Consider the following 25,231-nt stretch of genomic DNA (forward strand, 5'->3'; position numbering starts at 1 on the left):
CAGTTTAAACCCTTTCCCAGTTCTCGAACGCCTTACTCATACTGTCAGGTGTCAGTCATGCTCAGCCATCTCTCTTACTGGGAAATTTCAAAGTGTCTTTACATTGACTCAGCTGCCACCTCACGCTTTTTACATTAGCAAAATGGTCAGAAAGTGAACTGAGGCCAGGAAGCAGTTCCTGGATACTGGTGTAAATCTATTTATGTCTGTGGCATTATTCTTTAAGAAAACCCTGCCTTTGGACTCCAACTCTCTGTGTAGACAACACTGGAGAGAATACACGGGAAAACATTCTCATTCCGACTGGCAGTCCCGGACTCCTTTCTGTGTGATCCTCTAGTTCTTCCCTGCTTCATGGGTTTGCTCTTCTCCGTGGTGGTGAGAGCCAGTGATGCCTGAGAAGGGTAAAAGACAATGGGCAGAAAGCAGGAATTGTTGTTGTCCCTGAAACCATGAGTAACATAGTTTTTCTAGCAATTGCTGTCTGCCTGCTGAAAGACTTGCCAGGAGGGTTACAAGATAACCAATTTTTTTCAGGAGAAGAATAATAGTAGTTTGCTGAAGTTCTCCTGGTTCTTCCAATAATTTGTTTGCTGGACTGATATACATTCCCTCTGCACTTCAACTTTGACTGTTCTTTCACCTAAGTGGAAAATTCCCAGAGAAGTCGAACTTGCCAAGACTAAATTTGCAGTCACTGACGTCTATTTCTTGTTCAAATAGAGAGACCCTGAGCAATTTGACAGGACAAACCCTATCACTTAAACAACAAGTCCATTGGTTTTCTGACCAAAATATTAAGTGAGGATTGTGCTACAGCCTTCAAAACCTGTTTTTTTTTCAGACAAAAAAAATAAGCTGGCCCTGAGATCTTGGCAATTCTAGTACTGTGAGTTTGGTTTTTCACTGAACTGTCTCTAGTGTAACTAAATTAGAGAGTTGTTGAGAATACACTGGTTTAAATAATCTGTGAAAAAGCTGCTTTCTCCTTCTTGTTCTTAATTGCCTGTCCTAAACACTTACATAAGGTTTGCAATCATCTCTCTCTATTTCTAGATACATAATTCCAGAAAAAAATATAAAACCAGCCTTCAAATGTGATTTGGCACATACGCTAAACCCATGCTTAGAAAAGTTGTGTACACAAACCCCAGGTCATCTGATATGCAGGACACTGGATTTTGCCCTTTTTTGGTTCCCGGTGGTTTATGGGGATTGGGTGCACAGGCCTCTGATCGCTTGGCTAAGTGCTGTGGCCTTTGCTATCAGTCTGAGTAAGATGGGACGGAGCTCATTTTGTGGAAAAGTGATATAATTAGTTTGGTACTAATTAAATCTGCATTGTTCTAGACATTTCTGAAGAGGTCCAACTGCTCCAAGGCCAGGCTGGATGGGGAAGGTGTCTCTGCCCATGGCAGGAAGGTTGTAAACAGATGATCTTTAAGTTCCCTTCCAAGAGAAACCATTCTGTGATTCTGTGAACTGACTTGTTGCTGTTCTATTCATGTCTTCTCACTTCTCTTTCATCATTACACTGATTCTGTTGATTTAACTTGTTCAGTGTGCCTATTCTCTCTACTTATTTTGCAGAATATTTGTTCTTTTGTTGCTGTCTTCTTGTTTCCCAACTTGGTGGTTCTTCTACACACAGGGCGAGGCTGTCCTGCTGTCTGTGCAGTACTGAAGGCGTAAGTGCCCTGGGTATCATCACCATGCAAGCAATCAGTAACTACACAGCAGTGATGATCATGATTTTATTCACATCAGAGCACAGATAGGTATGTTTGGCTAATAGCACTTAGAGTCATAGAATCACAGAATCATAGAATAGTTAGGGTTGGAAAGGACCTTAAGATCATCTAGTTCCAACCCCCATGCCATGGGCAGGGACACCTTCCACTAAACCATGCCACCCAAGGCTCTGTTGCGTAACAGTTTCTGTCTTTAATTTATTTCAGGTTATTCTTTTTCTTTTCTGGTTGAATGACAATTTTATTTAGTTACAGTGGCATCAAGCTTCAAAATGTGAGAGGGGGGTAGTAGTATGAAGACACCAGTAGAGAGTCCCAAGATGAAAATATAAGTGTGTTAACTAACTTTCAAGGGGGATGACCAACCTGCTGCTCTGAGGGCACATTAAATTGTGTGGTTTTCACATATGCCACTGGTCAGACTGCACGTCTTGTTTGTTTGACACCCTGTCTCTGGCACAGACAAGTCAGGGGTAGCTAGAGGAGACTGTAGAAATCAGAGAAGCATTTTGCAATACTTTCTCAGCCTAATTTCCTGGCTTCTAGAAATTTTTCTGTAAGGGATTCCTTCTCATCATTACTGATACAGAGGTTATTTGGTCATCCAGCTCCAAACTGTAGAAAGAAGTGAGTAAAAAGGTAATTTCCTGTGGATACAGCTAAGTATCTAGGCAGCTCCATCCCACAGGTATCAATCTTGGATACATGGAAACAGTTGTGAACTATTTATAAGCTCTGCTTTCCCCAGTTCCCTGAGGTGTATGGTATATGTCCTGTGTCTTGGGCATTTGTTTAGTAAGACCAGAAAAGCTGGCCAGTTAAGATCTTCAAGTCTTCAAATTTTATTTTACTGAACAGAATATACCTAGCATAGTTTGGATCATACTAAAATTCCAACTTGTACCATGTTTGGCTAAATTTGATTTTTGATCTGTCTATTACATGGTTCCTCATTGAAGTCTCACTGTAATTAGAAGGGTAAAACCAATAATTAATTTGTTTATGTTTCTTTGTTTTTTTCCTTTTTTTTCACTGGCACAGTTCTGTTGTGTAAGTGTATTATAAAACAGAAGGAAATAAATTTGGTTATATGGAAAATCAAAACCATCTGATGTCTAGAAAGAATAAGAACTCAGGGATGACAGGCTGCAGACATCTGGATTTTTATTCAAACAGTCTTCAGCTTTGTATCTGAATCATCTTTTGAAAGACAAATATATTTTAAAACCCCTTATTGACTGTGTAATACTATCTAGGTGTGCATTTGATTTTATATTCATACTAACATATTGTCCAAGTGAAAACGTCTTGAATTAAGTACAATTCAGAAGTTGACACCCAGGCATTAAAGTGAGAAAAGGGAGAAAAAAGAGGCGGCAGAGAAGTAGGCTGATTTTAAATACCCATCTTTCACGACTTGTGCCTGGGGAGTCAGTTTCTGAGTCTGGGTCAGATTTGGGATGGTTTAAAGTCGGAGCACCCCCCGTGATTTACAGCCGTTAAAGCAGGCAGAGGTCTGAGAACACAGGGCTAAATCTGAGGCATGCATTCAAGTCCTGCTGTGATAAAACCAGAGGCGGTTAGACCTTCTGCTCCGAAAGACGCTCCGGCACTGCAGGGATATTCATTTTGTCTGCAAAATCAAGCATGTAATTTCCCTTCTCCCTTGCTTTCCCCTTCTGTCTCTGTCTCCGGTCAGTCCAGCGGCTCAGCAGCAGCAGCCAGTCTCCCTGGTGACAGCCAGGACAGCCAGCCTTCAGCAGGGTGGTGTGGGCTACGCTTTCACGGCAGGACGTGGGCTGGGATGCCCCCAAATCGGCTTTTTTCCTGCCTATCAGGAGTGCTTTAGAGCAAGCCTGGGGAAACCCTGAGACATCACTGTGTTTGAAAGAAAAAAATGTGAAGAAATCATGAAAATAAAAACAAAACAAAACAAAGCAAAGGAAAAAAACCCAAACAAACCCCAACCCCCCAACCCCCCCCCCCAAAAAAAAAACAACCAACTAAAAAAAAAAAAAAACACAAGCCACAACCCTGCAAATAATCTGTCCCTCAGCATCCAAACTGAACTCATAGAAAGCTTCCAGTTTATTTGCAGCGTTATGTCAGATTTACACAGTGGTCACAGAGATTCAAACTGATCCCTACCATTCATCAGTTCAAACCAGCTTGTATGAGTGTGTGTTTGTCCTTACAGCTGTCAGGCTTGGTATCAGAAAACAGTCCCAGTCGACAGAGCCAGCAGAAGCGACATTTCTACCTGTTTTCAAATGAAACAGAGGTACTTGAATCTCTAGAATGTGGATTTAGTTGTGAGTTTTATCTGCTACTTTCAGATGTTATCTGCTGCTGGTGAAGCTGAGCATGAATAACTTACCAGCCTGCACAGACAACTTTGCTTTTTGTTTCAGTCCAGCTCAAGGCAGAAATCACATAAAAGCTTTCATTCCAATCCATGTGCTGAATGATCATACAGGAGTTGAAGAAGTAAAACTCCTGAGGCACTCCTTAAGAGTTTTCCAAGAAGTTAAAAAAGCCTCTTAAAAACGGCAGCAGAGATCGAACACTGGAGTGGGGGGGGGGGAAGGAAGAAAAAACTTTGGCAGGCGTACAGTGTCTTACATCAATCTAGCAGTCAGCATCTATGTAGATGTTCTTTCCTCCTTTTGTGCAACACCCCTTCCCTCCTACAGACCACCCAAAGCCCTATAAATAATCCAGGGACTGTATTTTTTCTCCAGATTTCTCTTCAGTCCTCAAAGGAAAAATAACAGGCAAAGGAAGGGAGAGAAGGAGAAGGGAAAGTGAGGAGGGGAAAGAGAGAGAGAAGATGGCTAGTGAATTCAAAAAGAAAATGTTCTGGAGGGCAGTGGTGGCCGAGTTCCTTGCCATGAGCCTTTTTATTTTTATCAGCATTGGCTCGGCTCTGGGTTTTAGCTTCCCAGTGGTGGGCAACAAAACTTCAACAAGGTCTCAGGACAACGTGAAGGTTTCTCTGGCTTTTGGGTTATCAATCGCTACTATGGCACAAAGTGTGGGCCACATCAGTGGTGCACACCTGAACCCAGCAGTGACCCTGGGCCTCCTGCTGAGCTGTCAGATCAGCATCTTCAAAGCACTCATGTACATCATTGCCCAGTGTCTGGGGGCAGTGGTGGCCACAGCTATTCTGTCAGGAGTCACCTCCTCTCTCCCAAACAACCTCCTGGGGCTCAACTCGGTAAGTAGAAACTTTTCATTCCTTCTTCATTTTTTTTAGAGTAGAAATGTAATACCCATAATCTACTAAAGATGTGGCGGTGGGGGGTAGTGGTGGTGGTGGTGATGTCGGCAGTGATGGTGACCTCAGGCAGTCAATTGTTTATTAAAGTCCTGACTGATACCAGGATAGATCTATATCATGGGCATGGTCCTTCCTCCCCACCTGTATTTTGGAACTTTAGGATATTATGGTCATGTTCAATTTTGTGCATCTAAGTTGCTGAAAGGTGTCTTTTAACACTTGTTTAACACTGAAATCACTGACAGTTGCATGATCGAATCCCTTTTGTGGTTCTGAAGGTCTCAGATAATGTACTGATTAATGTGCATATACCAACATTGTTTTCAGTACTATGAATGTTGTAGTTTTTCAGTACCTAATTAATGGGTTGTATAACCTGTTGATGACTGTAATGAAAACCTGTAGGAACAGCAGGAGAGAAGTGTAGCAGGAGAAAGCCTATCGCCAAAAGTGTGAACATTACCTGTTGTGTTAGGCAGAGTGCTGAGATCCAGCCTGACACAGAATTCTGTCTGCACTTTCTGTGAGTTTTTCCTTTTGCAGTGCAAAAATGGGAAAACCCTGAATTGTCAGTGTAGCCTGGGGAAAGATGTGAGGCAACTACATTTAACAGGGGTGCAGGTTTCAGCCCTCTCCCAGCCAGGTGCTAACATCACACTGCATTAAAAATTGCCCGGTCACAACTTCTCAAAACATTGACATTTTACACCTGTTCCATAATGTGAGAAAAAAGGATAGATACAGTTATAAACTTGAAATTATCTCACTGGTGCAGCCACTGCAGTACACTGGGTAATATAAATTAAATTTGCCTTATAGTCACTTATTTCACCTCATTCTGTTAAGAACAAGTATTTCACATCTTTTTTTTTTTTTTTTGTCCCCTTTCTTGCAGAATATTCCTGACTGCAGTTTGAAACTTGAGCTAGTTTGAAATCTTATGCCCATTTGGAGTCACAGGGATATCTGGGACATAAAGCTGCAAATACAGTATCTCTTCAGGAATCATTTAGGCAAAAGGTTAAGAAAGGAACAAAAAAACCCTAAATTAACAAATAAATTAATTTGCTTTTGCATTACAGTTAATTCAGAAAGCGAGGCAGTTTTTGAAAACATACTAAAATCTGATATTAAGAAGGTGATTCCTGTGCAGCTTAGTATCATCCACCCTCGTGTTACTTTGCAGGCTGGTTGCTTACCTTCCTTAAGCCTTGTGGCTGCAGGTATTCCGTTGTGCCACTGTTTTGGAAATTTTGATGGGTTTATAAAAAATATTTTTGGGAAAAAAAGCAAATAATTTTATTAACTCCAGAAGGCTCTGGCTGTGGGTGTCATACGTGCTCTTTCCCTCTGAAACCACTGGCAGAGGGAATTGCTCAACCGCATGCGACAGAGTATCCACCCAAGTGGTTTCCTCGAGAGGTCCAACTGCCATTAAACACAGGAGGTCTGGTTTCAACAGCACTCATGTTTGCTCCCACTCTTCTGCTTGCCACGAATTGCTGACAGCTGACTTACTCGCCTATCCAAAAGCCCTGAAACTGTAAAGGGGATGTAGATAATAACCCAAACCTCTTCTTGCTCCTCAGTGAGTAACTCTTCAGACTACAAAGATATTATTCAGAACCCTGCACAAGGACATCTCAGAACAGAACTAAAGAGGAGAGATGGAAAGAATAGGATGATCAGTGAAGTCACTGATCTTGTAAGCTTAGGAGACTACTTCATGACCCTGAAAAATTCTAGAATGAAAGCTTTGTTCCCCCTTGAAGAATGCCTCTGGAATACCAGCATTGTTTTAAATGGCCATAAAATACACTGCAGGCAAAAACAGACAGTGCAAGTCTCCATCATACCAATTTTACAAATCTGGCAACAGTTTCTGTGCAAGAATTAATGGATAAAATAGTTCTTAAAAGCCCTGGTCTCGGTTCCTGTCTAAGTCTCAGAATTTTGACTTTTTATTTTCTCCTTCACATTCAGTTATAAATGTTCTGGCTAGAGGAAGAGTCGGGAGACCTCCCTAGGGATGGGGAGGGCAGCAGCTGTTCTTCTCCCCTGCAGGAAAGAGCTAGAGAAGAAAGCAAAAAAGCACCGACAAGCCAGAACTGTCCGGAGAGGGAGGTGAGAGTTGAGGAGGGAGCTGGGTCTGCGCCCAACACAGGGGAGAATGGCAAAACGGCTGTCCTTGTGCAGATCTGATCACAAACAGGGCATACTCTGAAACCACAACCCAGCACTGAGGGTACACTGCTTCCTTTAACAAATAGATGATAAGGGGAAACCACAGATATTTGCTTTTATGTCATGCTTTTTAACTTGAGGACAAGGGAGGGAGGGACAGAGCTGGCATCCCTGCCAGCTGCTTTTGTCTTCCTGCCCTTCCTGTGGAAAGTGAGGAGTAGATTTGCTATTGAGAAAAAGAATAGGGAGAAGGGGAATGCTGTTTGTTTGACAAGGTGGGAAGAGGGTTTGGATGTGTGTGGCTCTGTCCTCTGTTCTGTCCCTGTCGTGCTTTCGAAGGGGTGTTTTTTACAGGAAAAATGTGGGAGCAATTTAATGGTGTCAGTGTGGCTATCAAGTGTCCCCAGTGGATAGTGGGACTACATGCCTGAATTTAGATTTATCCTGCCGAGCTGTATGTCCTACACTGAGGTAGCAATTCAGGACCCCATTTCTGTAGGCTGCTCTCTATTTCACAGAGAAAAAGAGACAGAGAGGTATGTCACACTTCAGATTTGTTGCATTGTCCTCCAGAGACAGCCAGCTCTTCTTTGGCATGATGAGGCTCCAGGATGGGAACTCACTGTTAATATTCAAAACGAAGTAGGATGAATTTGTGCCTTTTTCATTGCCCAAAGAGAAAAACGGAAAAAAAGCAAACGAAGCACAGAAAAGAGCCATGGAAGGTTCAGGACTGAAGAAAAGGAAGGGAAAATGAAAAGGCAGGAAGCTCCTTTAACATGTTCAGTATTAAGGTTTGTTTTATAGTAAGACAAGTAAAACAGTCACATCTGAAGAGTTTGGTCCAAACTTTACTGAAGTAAATGGAAATATTTTTAGTTACTTTGGCTGATTCCAACATCATTCTGGCCAATATTCAGAGAGTTATTTAGGTTACTGAATCCTTTTAAGACATTTAACTTCCCATATATATTGGCAGTGTTGTGGGTGCCAAAGTAGAACTTTGATAATTGGAAAAGATGAAAGAGGATTATGCCGTGTGCTTGTTGTTCTAAAAAATTAAATCTTTTTCCTTACATAACCTTGTATCTTTTATTTTTTTTGGCAATTGCCTTACTACATGTTACAGATTTTCACTAAGTAAAACTATAAGAATAGAGAAAACCTAATCCTAAATGCACTTAACTACCAGCATAGCTGGCTATTGTCTAATGAGAACAGGTCTGTAGTTTAGATAATGGAGGAAGCTATTCATCATGAGCAGTTAATGACCAACTAAGAGCTCAAGAGGGAAGGTGGGTGAGAGAAGATTTTTGTACTTTAAGCTAACACAGTATTCACAGTTCACCCATGATTATCTTGAGAACTTTTATCAAGATTTCAAAAACATGCTGAGAAAATGTCTTTATTTTTTATTTTTTTGTTTTCTTTCTTTTGCTTGTTTGGTTTGTTTTATTTTTTTGTGTGTGAAAATAATTGAGTTTGTAAAAAATCCAGGCACTGCTTTACAATTTCAGAATTTCTGTATTTTGACATACTGATTAGAGTGCAAGGAAATGTGCCCCCTAAGTCTCTGGATTACAATTTGAAAACTCTGCCTTGAAGTTTATTACGAAAGATATTTTTTTTAAAGTTGTAAATGGATCAAAAATCGTAGGCAAGAAAAACAGGCCTGAAGGTAGCGTTGCTCAGAGCAGATAAAGAGAAAATAAAAACAGCCAAGGAAAACAAATAGAAGGACTTGGTTTTAAGAAACACTCAGCGGACTGAGGAATGATGGCTGTGTAACTGAACAACTTTCTGGAAAAGCCAGAAGGGATCTGTGGTCAGCGGATTCAGAGGCCTGGAACATTTTCTTAAGACAGGTGAATAGTCATATACATACCACTCCTGGAGAGTGGAAAGTCACTTGTTGCTGGAACACCCTTTGGATTTCCAGTGCAACTGGCTCTGTATCTCTGCCACTACTGGTCAGCAGTGTCCCTAAAGTTGGATTGTTTGAGGCAGAAGAATTAGTGCACGTAAGTGTGCAATGCTTTTTGGTGTTAAACACACAGTGGCCAAATCTAAATCCTTTCTCAAAGACAGTGAGAAAGGAGCCCTTTGCTGTCCTTAGTTCTTCCTACTAGGGCAGTATGTGCTGCTTTGAGACACTCTCCACCCTCACCAAAGTCACATAGAATGAGTCTCCTTTCCATTTAGCTGGATTTTGGTCTAGTAGCAACAGAGCAGCTTTGAACCCCTATCCTCAAGATTGCTTTTTCTTTTCTCTGCAGTTTATGCGTCCCACAGCTACAGCCTTATTCTGCTACTTGGGAAAGCTGAAGGCTGGACAATATCTTGCCTCCAGGAAACTGAAGCACAGGATGGGGCATACAATGTGTGAATCCTTAGGTTCTGCATATGTATCATCATATCTCTAGGACATCAGTGCTGTGATTTTTCTCCCAACAGATTCCCAAGGCACAGAGTCCTCTAGTGCAAACATAAAATTGCCACTGCATTGGGAGCTCTCTCATAAAGTTGAGACCTGCCTGTGTGGGACAGTACTGATGTTTTTATCCTGGTATTCCTTACTGAATCTTTCCCATCCTTTAGAAAGTTTCCTCAGAGGGGATCATGAGCAGGAATCACCAGAGTCCCTACGCTTGGTCCAAACCTGTGCACCAGCAGTGGCCTCTGACGATGGGGAGCAGGACTTGCCTGGTTGGCCTTGATGACTCAGTGTTTACCTTGTGATTTCCCTCTCTCTTTATGCCCGCACCCTATGAGTCTGTTCTCCAACCTCAAAATAAACAAAGTTGGGTTAAGTTGGAAGAATTTCCAAAATAAACTTGACAGTGAGTGTGGACAATTGAGTAAGTGATGCTGCTTTTCCTCTGAGTCAGTATGGAAAATCGCAGATCCAGAGGTGCCACTGGATGGATGAGACATGCAGCTGGGTTCCTGCCCTCTAGCTCTTACTAAAAATCCTTGGATGCCTTTTTTTCAATGCAGATTATATACTGCACCTTTCTCAAGTTTCAATACAATGAGCTTTGTTCTCTTTGCCACTGCCCTTTACCCTCCTTATTTTCTATCCAGTGTTGGCTTTTCCTGCTAACCTTGCCTGTACTGGGACATCTGTGTGCTTAAGCACTCAAGCTTCTACAAGGGGCCAGAAACTGCTGTATTTTTAGAATGAGCAAAATGGTTCCTGTTCATAAGATTAGTCTGGAATTTTTATTTCTTAACAAAGAGTTCCAAAACAATAGCTCATTATTCAATTTCTGTTCTGCAGCAGCAGCCTTTTATGGCATGCCAACATTGTATTGAATTGGCCAGGCAGGTGGAACACAGGAAAGACACCTGCTCAAAACTGGCCATAGACTTGGCTGTTTTAGTGTTCACACATTGTGACAGCAGAAACATCTGGGCTGACATGTAAACCTCATGGTTATCACCCTTAGTGATCATCCACCTGCAGGACAGCCTTTTTGTGCTAGAACAGAGTGGTTCAAAGTGGGTTTTCTACCATGAATGGGGTTCATGTCCAGAAGATGACTGCTGCATTTTTTGAAAAATGCTCTTCATACCTCAGATTAAAGGTCCTCTTTATTTATTTCTTCTTAGAAATTATAGAAATTCATGAGAGAACTTAGCAGAGGGTTGCAAAATAATGAATTGTAATAGAACTAAAAATGTTAATTTGGTAGATTGGTTTACATTGTAATTTAAATGGAGTCAAGCTGGGATTTTTGGAGAATGATTTTTATTCTGTGTTTGACCAGCTGTCAGACAAGGTAGGATCAAGTACAAAATATAAGGAAATTAATTTTGGCACCACCCTTCCTAACTGGTGAATAAACAGTTAAAACTGCTTCCCTTTCCTTAGCATTCTGTGTATCATGCCATATGTGTTTGGATATTTTGTGTGTACATGTATACGCACCTCCACACACACACACACACACAAACACGAGGAACAGATAGCTTGATAGCAAGATTCTTCAAATGAAATAACCCCAAATCTCATTTCCCAATTAATATTAGGTAGAAATTAAAAAAAAAAAAAAAAAAAGAAAGAATTTATTGATGGGGGTCAATTCTAAATCAAGATCTGACATGGCAAGAATCCCAGCTTGAGAAAAAAAGGTAATTTCCACAGCAAACATTAGAGTGAATATTATGGATCTCTTCTGCTTAAATTGATGCAATGGTAAAAACAACATAAGTCATTGTAGCAGGGCTCAAGCACTTCAGCAGATGTGAACCTTCAGGTGAATTGAGAATGGCATCTCTTTAATCCGAGAATCCTAGAACGTGTCACTACCTTAGCTGTATGTAACTACCTTTAAGAGAAACGTTTTTAAAGCAAGGATACTAAGCCACATCGCAAGTGCTAAAGGAAGAAATAATAGCCCTTGAAAATTTTCCTGTTTGTCTCAAGAGGAAATTGCCTGTGTTTTTTTATACAGCAGTAGTATATTTTTGTTTATTTGTGCATTCTCTAGCTTAATTGAGATAATTCAATTACATAGATATCCTTACCTGGCATCACAATTGAAAATGTCAAAGAAATCTTTATTCTTAGAAAAATCTGCATTCTGGAGTTAGGGAAACCAGTCCAAACTGTTCTGTTTGTGCTTAACTTCATAGATAGCAAATGGTGTGTTATGTGTCTACATTCCTCAGTTTCTGTATTTCCCTGTCTTTAAACTGTTGTCTGTATTTCAAATATGCAGAGGCAGAAGCATCCTTTTCATTGTGGGCTGACACATTACCTGGCACAACAGGACATCATGGTCTGTGGCTGTGCTCCTCAGTACATCCAGAATAATATTAATACCAAGTAAATGTCTCCTGAAGGTTTTTCTTGCCTGACTGGGAGCTGTATACAGTCTTGGGTATTTATTCATGCGCAACCTTATGGGAAAGTACTGATCTTTCTAACATCCAGAAGCAAAGCTAGTGCTGGTGTTTAACTTCTGCAGCTCCACTGAAGTCAATGAGATATGAGGTTAAAGCATGATATTAACCTAACATTAACCTCCAATATACGGGGCCTGACAGGCATCAAAGGGGAAACTATAAACAACAGGAGGGCAAAAATGCAAGGGGTTTCTCTTTTAGCACTTGTGAACTGCAAAGGAGCAAAGAAATCCTCTGAGTACTTCCCTGGTAGAGCCTTGTGCATCCCCTCTCCAGGAATTGCTGGGAGGTACCAAAGAAAACCAAACTTTTCAAGGCTCCTGACGCTAATTCTGCGCCAAGTGAAGTCAATTAATGCTTTGAAAGCAGAACTGTGGCAACTGTTTCCTTACACATATACACACAACTTCTCCTGAAGTTGATGACTGTATTTGGACTGAGGAATGAATAAAGACATGTTTGGCATGTTTTCCTTCCTTTAATACCACTCCTTGCTTGATGAACAAGGTGGAGAAATGAAGGAACTGGAATTGTTCCCTGAATTCCAGAAATCCATTGCACATATTCAGAATTGTTATTTAACTCATGAAATGCCAAATCTTCAGTGCTTTGCACAATATTGACTGTATAAATAACTCAGACTTGGAAAGTTTGAAAACTCCACAGGTTTTCTGGAGTGTTTGTCTGGAAGTATAAAATGAATATTGCCAACAATCATCCTGAGAGGTTTATGCAAATCCAGCTAGTTATTCCAGTAACAACATAGAAAGGTTGATTCTATTAGGCTCAAAATTCAGATATGCCTAAAATTCCCCACTGAATGACCATCTCTTTCTGTGCTGACAATACAGGACATGATAAATAGCTCTGTGGTATAAATGAGTCCCTCAAAAGTGCTATGGAAAATAAACTATTTGCTTGGGTTTTGCTGGGCAATGAAAAAAAAGACAACAAACAGCTCACCGGTTCTCTTCCTCTGAATAGAAGTTGTTTATTTCTCAGCAGCAAGATGAAAAAACAAAAATTTCCCCAAAGTGACTCTCCCAGAGGCACATCAAAAGGTAAAGCATAAATGAGACAGATGGTCTGTCTCTAAGTAGCTGTGCTAAATGGAAGTCTTATAGAGGAACTGACTTTTGCTGTCTGTTCCTGGCCTCACATGTAAACCTTATATGCCCTGCTTTAGTATAAATTCTTCTCTTTATGGCATACCAGGCTGCTGCAACACAAAGCCCTAGCTAGTTTCTCATCAGTCTGACTATAGGGTGGGAGGAGGGAGGTTAGTCTTCTTCCTGGAGGGTGTCTGCTCTCCAAAGAATGGAAAATATGATTTCTGCTTTGGGAATTGAATGAGTCCCCTTTAGAGCTCTGAAGTCTGTATTTATAGGAAGGATAATCTAGCATAGGACAATATGTTTTGTCCCTAGGTTCTGCTGAATACTTCTATTGTTGATCTAGGATACAATCCAAAGTTAATTCTTGCCTCATAAGCAGCTTCTTTTGAGTGCTTCTGTTGTATAATTTTAAGTGAAATTCATTAGATTTTTCGCTGTCACTACTTACTTACCAAAGAAATGAGACTTTTCACTCTGTAAATCCCTAACACTCGAATAATGGGTATAGAAACAGCAATTTCAATGTGATACCTTTAAGTAGAAAGGAGAGAAGAGAATAAGTGTAGATAAACAGCAGGGGATAAACTCTCTGAATACATTTTTGCCTATGAGTTAAAGGAAGGTTTATACCTCGGTAGATCTGGGACAGGCTTCCTAAAGAAGAAAGGTATGTTATCAAAATGGAAGTTATCAAGTTATTTTTGTAACAGAACTGGAGGTGAAAGAATACGAAGAGTCAGACAAAGTGACAGGCCAGACAGAAAAGGTGATTTTGAGGGAACTAAGGAGATTTCTTTCTGAGATTACATTTGAAGAAAATTGTATTAAAGAACTTTGCTCAGTGAAACACGTAAATGATAGTATAAAGCAGCATCATTAATATTTCTAGCATGGGGATGAAGAGCATGAACTATTTAAATTAATGTAAAGAGCTTTTCATATTAAGAAAATAAAAAACAAAGAAGGGAAATTTTAAACTATTGGAAGAAAACACACTAACACAGCGAGAATTTGCTTGAATAAAACGCTGAAAATCTTCCTTTAAGAAAAAAAGTCTGCCATGGCAGAGATAACATGGGATGCTGAAAAGAGAAGGCCCAGTGCAAGTAGTTAGCCTTTTATTTGAATTCAACACACAAGGAAAGAGTCCTGTCTATTATAATTTATTTATTGCAGCATAGCTCCTGAACATGCTAGATTTTGTGTGGATAGAACATAGCTCTTCTCACAACATGAATATTAAAACCACTTTAATAAACAGTAATACATTTTTAATTAGTCCATGACATGCTTCTTATTATGTGTCAGCCATGCTATTGCTGGGGTTCTGCAAAACCTGCCTTACCTAGGGATGACTGAGATATGAAAAGAAGTACCAGCCATCAGTAATATTATATGTGTCACTAAATTCCTGTGGTTTTACTTTTCTGTCTAAAAAACATTAGCCAGCATGGCTTGCAGTGAAGTGTTTCATAAGAATGGAGGAAGTTGACATTCCCCCACTGAAAAATAGATTTTTACATTTCCAGAGGCCTATTATTTTTCAGGAACAATGAGAAACTAATCCCTGTTATATGAAAGTAAGCTGGACCCTGGAAGGTACAATCCATGGCTAAAGGTTTGTTGGAAGAGTTGGAGCGTAGCACTATGTAATGAAACCACCTTGCATAACAGTCTTATCCATATAACAGGAAACAGGTTTGAACTTGGTATACTTTTACTCCTAATGAGAAAAATATGAAGCCTCTAGAGAAGTACACAATTGGGTTTACCTTGGGCCAGTTTAATTTCCTGTCCCCATTTCTCTTCTGAAGGCAGACAACTCATAAATATCCCGCACTAAAAAAAACCCCAAACCAACACCAAAAAAACCAACAAAAAAAAAAAAACCCACCAAAAAAAACCCCAAACCCAAACCAAAAACCCGAAAGGAAAGAAAACATACCCTTAATTTGCCCAAAGCATTGCTTGAAGCTTTGGAATTCAGTCCGCTAAACATGGTAGTTAAGGGCACTTCTGAGAAACAAGCTTCCATTGTTCCCCTCTCCCATGTCTCATGTGATAGAGATATGGCAGCAACATGACCACTACCCATTTCCTAAGACCTAAAAGCAGGTGTTCGTCTCAACTAGTTACTCTCATGATCATGACTAGAAAATGATTTTCCATTCATTTTGCCCTTGAGTTTAATGGTCCTTATTTGATTAGGGACTGTAGTGATAGAAAAAGGGGTAATGGGTTCGAACTAAACCAGGGGAAGTTCAGATTAGATAAAAGGAAAAAGTTCTTTACTGTGAGGGTGGTGAGGTACTGGAACAGTAGTGGTAAATGCTCCATCCCTGGCAGTGTTCAAGGCCAGATTACACAGACCCCTGGGCAACATGGTCTAGGGTAAGGTGTCCCTGCCCATGGCAGGGGGGTTGGAACTAGATGATTTTAAGGTCCTTTCCAACCCAAACTATTCTATGATTCTATGATTCTATGATTATGTCTCACTTGACTCACCAATATGGATTATATCTATGCATATAATCCATATGCATAGCCTGCAATCTATATGCATATCCTTCACAGTGACTGATCCACCAACTGTAGTTCCACTATCTGCTTATATCACCAGCTTTTTCAAGACATTAACTCATCCGAACCAGAGCAGCATTGAGGAAATTGTGTCTTAGACCTTCCCACAAGAAGAACCTTTCCAGAGAACCAAGGTCTTTTATATGATAATACAGCTTGGAAGGGACCTCAGGAGGTTTCTAGCCTGAACTCTTGCTCAAAGCAGAGTCAGTGTTGAATTCAAACCAGGTTGCTCAAGAACAGCAGTAGCATTTCCAGATAAAGTTAATCTTTAAATGGGAAACCAGTATTGCACCTCATGCCATGTCCAGCAATGCAAAACGGAGGGCTTCAGCAGGCTATAAATGTTTCCTTAGGTTCCAATCAGTTGCAGCTCAGGAGCTTTCTGAATGAGATATGATTTCTATAAATTTACTGAATTTCACAGATTTTTCTCCCACAAGCTTGTTCCGATTCACAGTGAACTCAGGTGAAAATATTGATGGTGGAATTCAGCTTACAGAAGGTTACATCTCACTTGACGTGCCTACCTATAGGCTTCTGCTTGTTGTCTGGGTGCTATTTCAGTGAAAGGAGAATTACTCAGTGCAAGCTAATGCAGTCAGGATTGATTCAGCTGATCAGATATATACGTCTACATACAATGCTCTGATGCTGGCAATTACGTAACCCATCTCTTGGGTGTGTTTCTGCCTCTTCTCCTCTCAAAACAGTGAATTGGAAATTAAGTTTAATGGAACAAATCGTGAACAAAAAAGTAGAAGTCTGGGTTGACTCCTATAGCATGGGAAACTGTGTTGAAGTGTGGGCTTGTGTGTTTCATTTTAACCCTTTAGAACATATTTGGTTCCTTAATGCACTGAATCCCCTCTTCAAGCCTCACAAGTCTGAAGCATGAAAAGCTGAGACAGTTATTGTGATGTTCCCTGCCTTCTGTCATTTTTTTTCTATTGCCTTAATGAGCATCACCTAAAATGCAGGACATCTAAGAGTTATTGCACTGATATGAGAATAGGTCAGAGATTTCCTGACAGATACATCAATGGCAAATGCAGCATCAGCCCACATACGCTGCCCACAGAAGTTTGTTGTGACTGCTGGTAAGCAGCCTACCAACACAGGGAAGAAAGTCATTGCAATGTGGGTACAGGTCACTGGAAAGCGGTCCCTTCACCCTAACACTACAGTAGAGGTGGCTGTCTTATGTTTCAAGGCATTATTTTGTCTATTTAAGAACTAGATATATGGTCACCTTATATTCTGGATAGTCTCAGTTGCAGAATGCTAGATTTTAAGACCAGCAGTGGTTTTTTGCCTTTGTTTCATTGACAGCCATAGGTAGTCCTCCCCTGTAATGTTCAGTACTACTTCCTACCAGATTCAGATTAAGCTATAGTCAGCCCTGAGACTTCTGGAGTCAGGTATTCTACTAAAATTCAAGCCTTCCTTAAAAAAACACCCGAATAACATATGGAAAATACAACAAAAGAGTAACTAACTCATGTTGGTTATGCCTACCTGGTTCTACCAAGAGCTTAAACAAGCAGATTCGAAAGGTGCAAAATGTTTTGTATTGCATTGTTAGATGGGTAACACTTACAAATCCACTGTGACCAAGGATCATAAATCTGAATATAAACACACATACACATGCACATTTTAACTTGATACTAAGAAATGCATCTTTCTACTACCCATCTTAGGCTTTGGTTGTGATGTGGTTAGGGTGGTGGAGATTCATGCTGTTCCATGTGTTGCTGTCCCAGCTATTGCTGCATGATACTGTATCTCTGACAAGCAGGCAAATAGTGAATGTCAGTAATGCTACACTTATATACTGGGGATCCACAGACCACAACAAAGCAGAACATTCAAGGTTTGTCTCATTTTCCCTCATTTTGGAAAATGGCCTAGAGTCCTTTCTCTCACAGCAGAATCTTAGGTCCCTGGCAGGCTGCGTAAAATTACATGCTAGAGGAAAACAAGAGATTTCCTATGACATTTCCAGGTTTTCTTTGACTCCACACAGGCCATCAATAAGTGTTGATTAGCAAGGAGAATGACCTCAAGTCACATCAGCTGTAGGATGTGTTTTCCTGGAGGGAAAGGAAGAATATAATTTCCGCCTCTCAAAGATGAGGATTATCACAGGTTTTAAAAGCATAATTTTGTTCTTATTGTCTTTTTTTTTTTTTTTTTTTTATAGAGGCCCTTCAAATAAAGGGAAAGACTTTGTAGGTCAGTGTTTAGTTGTTTGTGATGCCCAGGCTTTGTCAAATACTAACATCAGTGTGTCAGACATCAGATGCAGATTCTCTGATGTTTGACAGTTGCATTACAGTAGAAGAAAATTTAGTTCCTTATCCACTTATCCATTTATCTGCATATCACTCACTTATTTGATAATATATCTTCTTTTTGACTGTTTGGCCTTCCAAATGCAAGATAGAATTTTGCAGATAGGGATGACTAAATTGAGACTATTAATTTAGCAATATATCAATCATACAGCATGAATTTCTGGATCATGTAAATTTTACTGCTGGCTGATATATGTATATATATATTTGCATTAGATTTGTATTTCTCACATGTAAGTGCTATTAAAGCTGAAAGTTTCATTGACTGATTTCAGTTTGTACTGTATGCATGCTGAAGGAAAAAAAATGCCCACCATTTCAATGAGAATTTCTTTCTACCGCTGGATGAACTGCCTCTAACTCAAAAGATATCAGTCCTGTGTATTAAAGATCAAGATATAGAAATATGTTAATAATGCTTCAAATTGGCAGGTCTTAGAGATCAATGTGTTTTCACTGGTTTTAATGTAGCTAATCAGATTTATGCTGGCCAAAGACTCAGATGATTCCAGTGCTTAGGAATTTGATATTATGCTGTTTTGTTGCAGAGAAGAAAGAAAGTGAATAGCAAAGGTAGAAAGTGAATAGCAAAGGTAGAAAGTGAAAGAGTTCAGCTAAACATCTTTAAGGTTATTTAGTTATTGGGTTTAGGGAAATTGGATGTAAAACCACAAAAACAGATTTAAAACATGATTTACCATAGTTCATTGTTCTGTACGGGTCACAGCAGCACGTTATGTTTTTGCCATCTATGACCTAGCAATTTTTAATGGAAAAGCTATGACAGATTGGATAACCTACTGATAGCACTATTATTGAACATAAATTTTGCAGACCCTGCTTCCTCCTTTGGGTCACTCACATTCTCAGTTTCTCTGGCCTCTATCCAAGCTCGTGTTTCATACTATCCATACAATGTAGTTATTTCTGCTTAACACAAAGTTATTCAGCTAAGATACAGGCTTCTCTTAACTAAGGTACTACTGAATATACTAATTAGAAGAAGAATTAAAACCTTGTTGTAACATTGAATGGTTTAACTCCATGCTTCCTTGTCAAGCACAAGTTTCTACAGGTAATCCTGAAACATGACAGTATTTCTACTGTATAATGTTTATTTATGTGAATTACTGTGTTTTCAATATGTTCTGCAGCATTTACCTTCCTGGTGTAGTGGAAGGTGTCCCTGTCCATGACAGGGGGGGTGGAACTAGATGATCTTTAAGGTCCCTTCCAACCTTAACTATTTTATGATTCTATGATTCTACATTAATAAGAAACTTTACTGATTTTGTGATTAGTAATGCAGTTGGATTACCTACATCTGCCAGTGTGAGTTTTTCTAGAGTATGTTTTACTTCAGTAGGAAATTGAAATGCTTCCCCCATCAGCCCCTTAGGATGCTTGAATTGTCGATGGTTTTTATGGCTCCCAAAGAAGTTGAGCAAGATTCAGTTTGACTCTGACAAAAAATAAACAAATTAGTCTACATGTGAGTTAAGCATCTAAGCTCTTGTGGTCACATGAGATCTAGTTAATACAAAAATGAAAGACAGAGCTATTCAGCTGACTCTCAAATGCTCACCTACATTTCATCAGCTCAGTGGATCTCATCTCCATTGACGAAGTTCATTACCTGTCCAAGTCAGAGAAACATTGCCTAAGAATTGACATCTAGAGACATTTTAGATACATTTGGCCTTCAGCAGGACTTGTGTCACATCTACCAGTCCCACATGAACACTGTGGATATCTCAGGGTATTTCAAGTGACATTAAAGTGGTGTATTTTCAGGCAATTGCATTACAGTAGAAGTGTCAATATTCAGTGGAAATCTGACCATAGGACCAGCATTTTGCAAGACATTGCCCTTGTTTTGAAGTGTTCATATTGAATTACAGAAAATAAGTACTGATGTGAGAAGAGGAGATTAATGTGACTTGTCAGTAGTAGGGATACGTACTTTTAAGCTACACAGAGCTATGCATTTTTCTTACTGTCTGTTTGTCCCTTTCTTCTCCTGCCCCTATTTGCTTAGCAATTGTTGCTGAATGCAAGCTGAGCAATTTTTAACATGACCACAGGATCCTTTTTCTCAGAAGCAATGAATAAATGTCTCAAGGCATCGCAGTTCACTTCTATGGATCAACTCTGCTGAAGGTGGATCTCTGGCTCATTTGTTTCTCACACATAGATCAGTTATGTTATCATTGTTTCTAGTGGTTTAGAATCGATTCTTGACTGGATGCAGCAACCATGCAACCATGCTGAGTCACCAACAAAAGCTGGTTATGCCTAGCCTTTAGTATAGCAGTGAGTGTTTCAAAGGTAAATTCTTTCCAATTTTTCTTCTTTTATTTTACCCTCCTTGTTAAGCGAAAACAACCTGAGGAGAGAAATAGCTGTGCAGGTCTGTGTTTCCCCACTGAGAAAGTAGATCCTGCAAAACTTTGCTGTACTGGTTGAAGTCAGGTAGGAATATCAAGTGACATTTTCTTTCTTGTCTCCATGCAGCTTTCAGAGGGAATCAATGCAGGCCAAGGACTAGGCATCGAAATCATTGCTACCTTCCAGTTGGTGCTGTGTGTCCTTGCCACCACAGACAGGAGGAGGAATGACGTCTCAGGATCAGCACCTTTGGCCATTGGTCTCTCTGTTGCCTTGGGACATCTTCTTGCTGTAAGTTTTAACTCTCACAGTTGAAATCTGCAATGTCCCACCTCAGGATGGGCCAGTGAGGGCAGGAACATGATTGGCTGATGATAATTTGCCCCTTCTTCCACTTCAGAGACTAACTTTGTTTCTGCAACATTCTTCCTTGGGCTATGTGGCTATGCCAATAAGTGATGAAGTTGTACACCTGGGAGCAATCACTGCAGTAGGACTTGTTTCCTTGGTGGGACAGGACAGATGCATGGAAAACAGTCTTTCCCCCTTTTTCTGAGGGAGAGTGGGTGGGATGAATAAAGCTGTTGTGAACATCTGAATCATGCTGTAGGCAGCTGCTTGCCCTCCTGAGCAATGAAGGTGCCACGTGTGCATCAGTGCCTCACCACTGTTTCTCTTTCCACCTCCTAGATTGATTACACTGGTTGTGGAATTAACCCAGCCAGGTCTTTTGGCTCAGCACTGATTGCCAACAACTTTGAAAATCACTGGGTAAGTTGAATAACTTTGTTTAGCTTACATTATTCTGCATATGCATAGTCTACAAGATCAAAAACATTTGAAACACATACCATCAGCACCAAGCCAGTGAATTGTCATTTCAGTTTCATTTAACAATCATTCCCTTTTGCTCCTAAGCAGCCTCAAGAGATCACAATGTCCTCAAGCTGAGTATGTGTGTTCAAAGTATTACAGCAGATTTTCTGTGGTTATTTCCCTTTATGTTTATTTATTTCAATTATTTTAAATGTTAAAGCTTCATTACACAGAATCCTGTATTGAGTATTTATTGTTTAAACTGAGTTTGTAAAGTGCTACTGCTTAATCTGGGAAGACCTAATTTAGGAAGATTCTTAAGCAGGTTTATAAACTGAAATGAATGATCCAACATTTGAAAGCTAATAAAATGTCCATCTAAAAGTTCCGTGTCTGCTTATGTGCTTTCATGGAAAAGTGTTCTGGAAACACTCTAAATTTTAGACTATTCTCTGTGGTTAAATGTGGTTAAAATGAGGAACTTCATGAAAGTTCACTTATTTCACAAAAGCTCAATAAAGAAGGCTGATATAAAAGCCCTAAATGAGTATGTGTTCTTTAATACTTAAAGGGTAGTTTGGTCCAACTCTCCTACTTAACAATTTTGGCAGCCAGTTGCGGAGGCATTCATCAAAATTTGATGGTAGTACAATAGGTTGTGAAAATGTTGGACGTGGATGCAGTTTTACTCTAAAAGCCCAAAAGAAGGACACTGGGAAAATTTTGCCATTATCTCCTACTTAAATATTCTATAGGATACTAAGGTAATGTAACTAAGCTAGTAGCTAGCACTTTCAGAATTTAATAGAAAATTATTTTTTTTTTTGTACAGAGAAGAGATAAAGGTAATAATTCATATTCAACCACTGATACTGATGAATAAAAGAAAATGTGCTTTCAGACTCAGGAAGTTTTTGGCCATCCCAACCCCGCAACATCATCTACTATTTCTAATAAAATCAGCCTGTCTACTAAAACGCTTTTATTACTTCTCTTTCCAAACTTTACTTGCCTTAAGCAATTAGACCAGTACAATTATAGCAATATCACTAGCTAAATAGCAGCCAGCAGCAAATTAAGCCCCTAATTAGGTCCTTACTAAGCATTACTTTCTAATTCACCTATCACTGAAAGTTAGTGGGAGAATGGAATCTAATGCCCTTGTTGCTTTTAGAAACAGTCTTACCCTGCTAATGCTATCTGGAGAAACAGCGATGTTTTACCAGTAGATTCCTAATTTTAAATATCAGATATTGACAACATACTCACAGTTACTAATCTCTGGGTCTATTCCCAATTCATGGTGAGAAGTTCTTGGTTTCTTGTACTGTGGTTAAGTAAATAATGAGGTGATAGACTGTAATTTTAATGTTTTCACTGTAAATTTCATGATGGAATAATACCTGATGTATTAACTGGGCTGGGAACTGTGTTTCAGATCTTCTGGGTTGGCCCAATCATTGGAGGAGCAAGTGCTGCCCTGATTTATGACTTCATCCTGGCTCCCAGAAGCAGCGACCTGACTGACCGAATGAAGGTGTGGACCAGCGGTCAAGTAGAAGAGTATGATCTGGAAGGAGATGATATGAACTCCAGGGTTGAAATGAAGCCAAAATAAAGAAACACAAGGAAAAAAAAAAAGAAAAAAAAAAAAGGCACATTGGTTTCAGAAGATTTTATCAGTGTTATAGACTCTTTGTAAACCTGCAAGCAGAACTTTGTTTTTTAATTCAATATGTCTTTTCATTTTTTGCCCCATTCTTTATAGCATTTTTATATCTGGGGTTTTTCAATTACAAAATCTTCAGGCCGAGAAGTCATTAGACACTTTTGTATAGGCTAAATAAATTGGGCTGAAATTTAACCTCTTCCTCACCACCACAAAATTTTCTGTTGCATTAAGCATATGGGGTTCTCCCAGTGCCTCACTCAGTAATGAGAACTAGTTCAAGTGACTGGTCTGTTTGCTGAAAGAATAGACTCCAAGGGCAGAGAACCATCTGCACCAGTAATAAGGGCCTTATGTCAGAAAAATTATTTATACAAATATGCAAGGCTGGTATATAATGCCAGCAGTGCATGTGAGAAACTATCTCAAATCATTGCCCAGAAGCATCTTTTGGAAGAAAAGGCCACTAAAAATAACTTGTTATGTAGAATTAACCATTATTTTTTTAAAATGATTGATTATCTCTGAGGAAGAGTGTCAGAAAAGTTAAACTGGACAAGAATCTCCAGAGTCCCAGGATCCGTTTAGGTTTTCTAATGTGTCATTCTCCCTGAACCTACATCCAGATTATTGTGAGAATATATGACAAAAAATGTGTAGATATATTAATTCCTGGGAAGTAATAACTAGAAGTCAAGTTGGAGAGTAGTAATAACAATGGCAACAAGAAAAACATGGTGCCAATATATAAACAGGATCTGATTGTTCCTGTGACTACTCTGCTTTTGTTAATCTTATGTAATTTAAGTGTATGTTTTAAAGCAAAGCAGGAAAAAAAAGGAAAGCCCCTTTCTTCCTGAACCCCATTCTAATTGGCACTGCTGTGACATTCAGGGACAATGAATAAATATACACACAGTATATTTTTTAAGAAGGGACAAATATGTACTTGTGTGTAAGTCCATTCTGGGGGTTGTTGCTTTGTTTTTATATATATATATATATAAATGTTTATATATGTGTTTTATACAGAAAGCCTAGTATACTGTTTTGTAAGAAAATAAGAGCATAAGACAAGTGTAAAGACTTGCAGCAGTGCTTAGCAAAATTAATGACACTGGAAACGTAAAGAAAATTAACACTCTCAACAATATGGAAAACTATTTTCTGTTTTCATTTTTGTGTGTGTGCTACTTATGATTTCCCGAGTAACCCAAAGCATTAGCTGGTCTTACCTACTAACTATAGAGTATAGTTAAATCAGATACATGCTGTTATACTTGTTCTGCACTAAACAGTTTTACACAAGAAATGAGGCCCAGAGGAACCTACGTAAAAAGCTGCGCACTTTATCATTCAATCACCCCAGAGGTAATAGGATGTCTCCTCTTAGAGAGACAGTGTGGAGTTGAGAGAGGATCAACATGGGAATCCATATAGGTTGGATCATTTCGTGAAGTTGAGCAGATGTACAGTGGAAAAGATAAAAAAAGGAAAATCACCAGCAAAATAAAGCAATGCATATCTTTCTTGTCTACATTTGGTGTGCTATCCCGTGTATTGTCTATGTACATACAGCATGATTTTTGGGGTGGTATAAAAATAAACAAAATCAGTTGTGCTAATGCATGGAATGTTCATGATTGATTCTTGATTTTTAGTTTGCCTTGTAACACAATGCAATTTCATTTTCTACACCTTTCTTCAGGTGCTCACATGTAAGACTGAGAGAATTTCTATGTTTCTAGCTCTGACTGCTCCTTTGATTTGATACTAGCCTTGGGGAAAGGAAGCTTTTTTCTTTGTATGGCAGGCAAAGCAGGCCCTCACCTAGAAGCAAGGTCTATCTAAACCACGCTTAGAAATGAAGCAGGATATCACAAACTTGTTCTTACTTTCCAGAATCTTCTTCTTTTTTTTGTTTTTGTTTAAGTTTATTTGCTGGTATCCCAATGCATCCATTGACCCGATATTAACCCTTTTTTGCCTTACGGAATCAATGAGCCAGAACAGTTGAAAGTCACCCAGAGTCTGTTTTGACAAGCTTGACAAGCTAAAGTTACCTCAAGCTGATACTTCTATAGTGATAGAGAAAATGTGAGATTCACAATTTGTTCCTTAGTCTCCACCCTGCAAATAGCTCTATATTGCCCTATTTTCTATGCTTCAAAGTC

At 39.4% G+C, this 25,231-nt stretch overlaps 1 protein-coding gene and 1 long non-coding RNA gene across 2 annotated transcripts; one reads left to right on the forward strand and one right to left on the reverse strand.

The window, feature by feature from the left end:
* Positions 1-2,985: 2,985 nt before the first annotated feature.
* LOC136008108 (uncharacterized) lies at positions 2,986-4,304 on the reverse strand. The gene is made up of 3 exons (XR_010609977.1): positions 4,129-4,304; positions 3,900-4,011; positions 2,986-3,629 (listed from the first exon to the last, which is right to left on the reverse strand). It is a non-coding gene; the product is annotated as an uncharacterized LOC136008108 (long non-coding RNA).
* Positions 4,305-4,487: 183 nt separating this feature from the next.
* Positions 4,488-24,686, forward strand: AQP1 (aquaporin 1 (Colton blood group)). Its single transcript, XM_065666904.1, has 4 exons — positions 4,488-4,971; positions 20,699-20,863; positions 21,263-21,343; positions 22,827-24,686. Exons 1-4 carry the CDS (start codon positions 4,582-4,584, stop codon positions 23,004-23,006), a joined length of 816 nt encoding a protein of 271 aa, XP_065522976.1. The 5' UTR covers positions 4,488-4,581; the 3' UTR covers positions 23,007-24,686.
* The last annotated feature ends 545 nt before the right edge of the window (positions 24,687-25,231 follow it).

The sequence above is a fragment of the Lathamus discolor genome, chromosome 2, assembly GCF_037157495.1.
Source record: "Lathamus discolor isolate bLatDis1 chromosome 2, bLatDis1.hap1, whole genome shotgun sequence".
NCBI classification, from domain to species: Eukaryota; Metazoa; Chordata; class Aves; order Psittaciformes; family Psittacidae; genus Lathamus; species Lathamus discolor.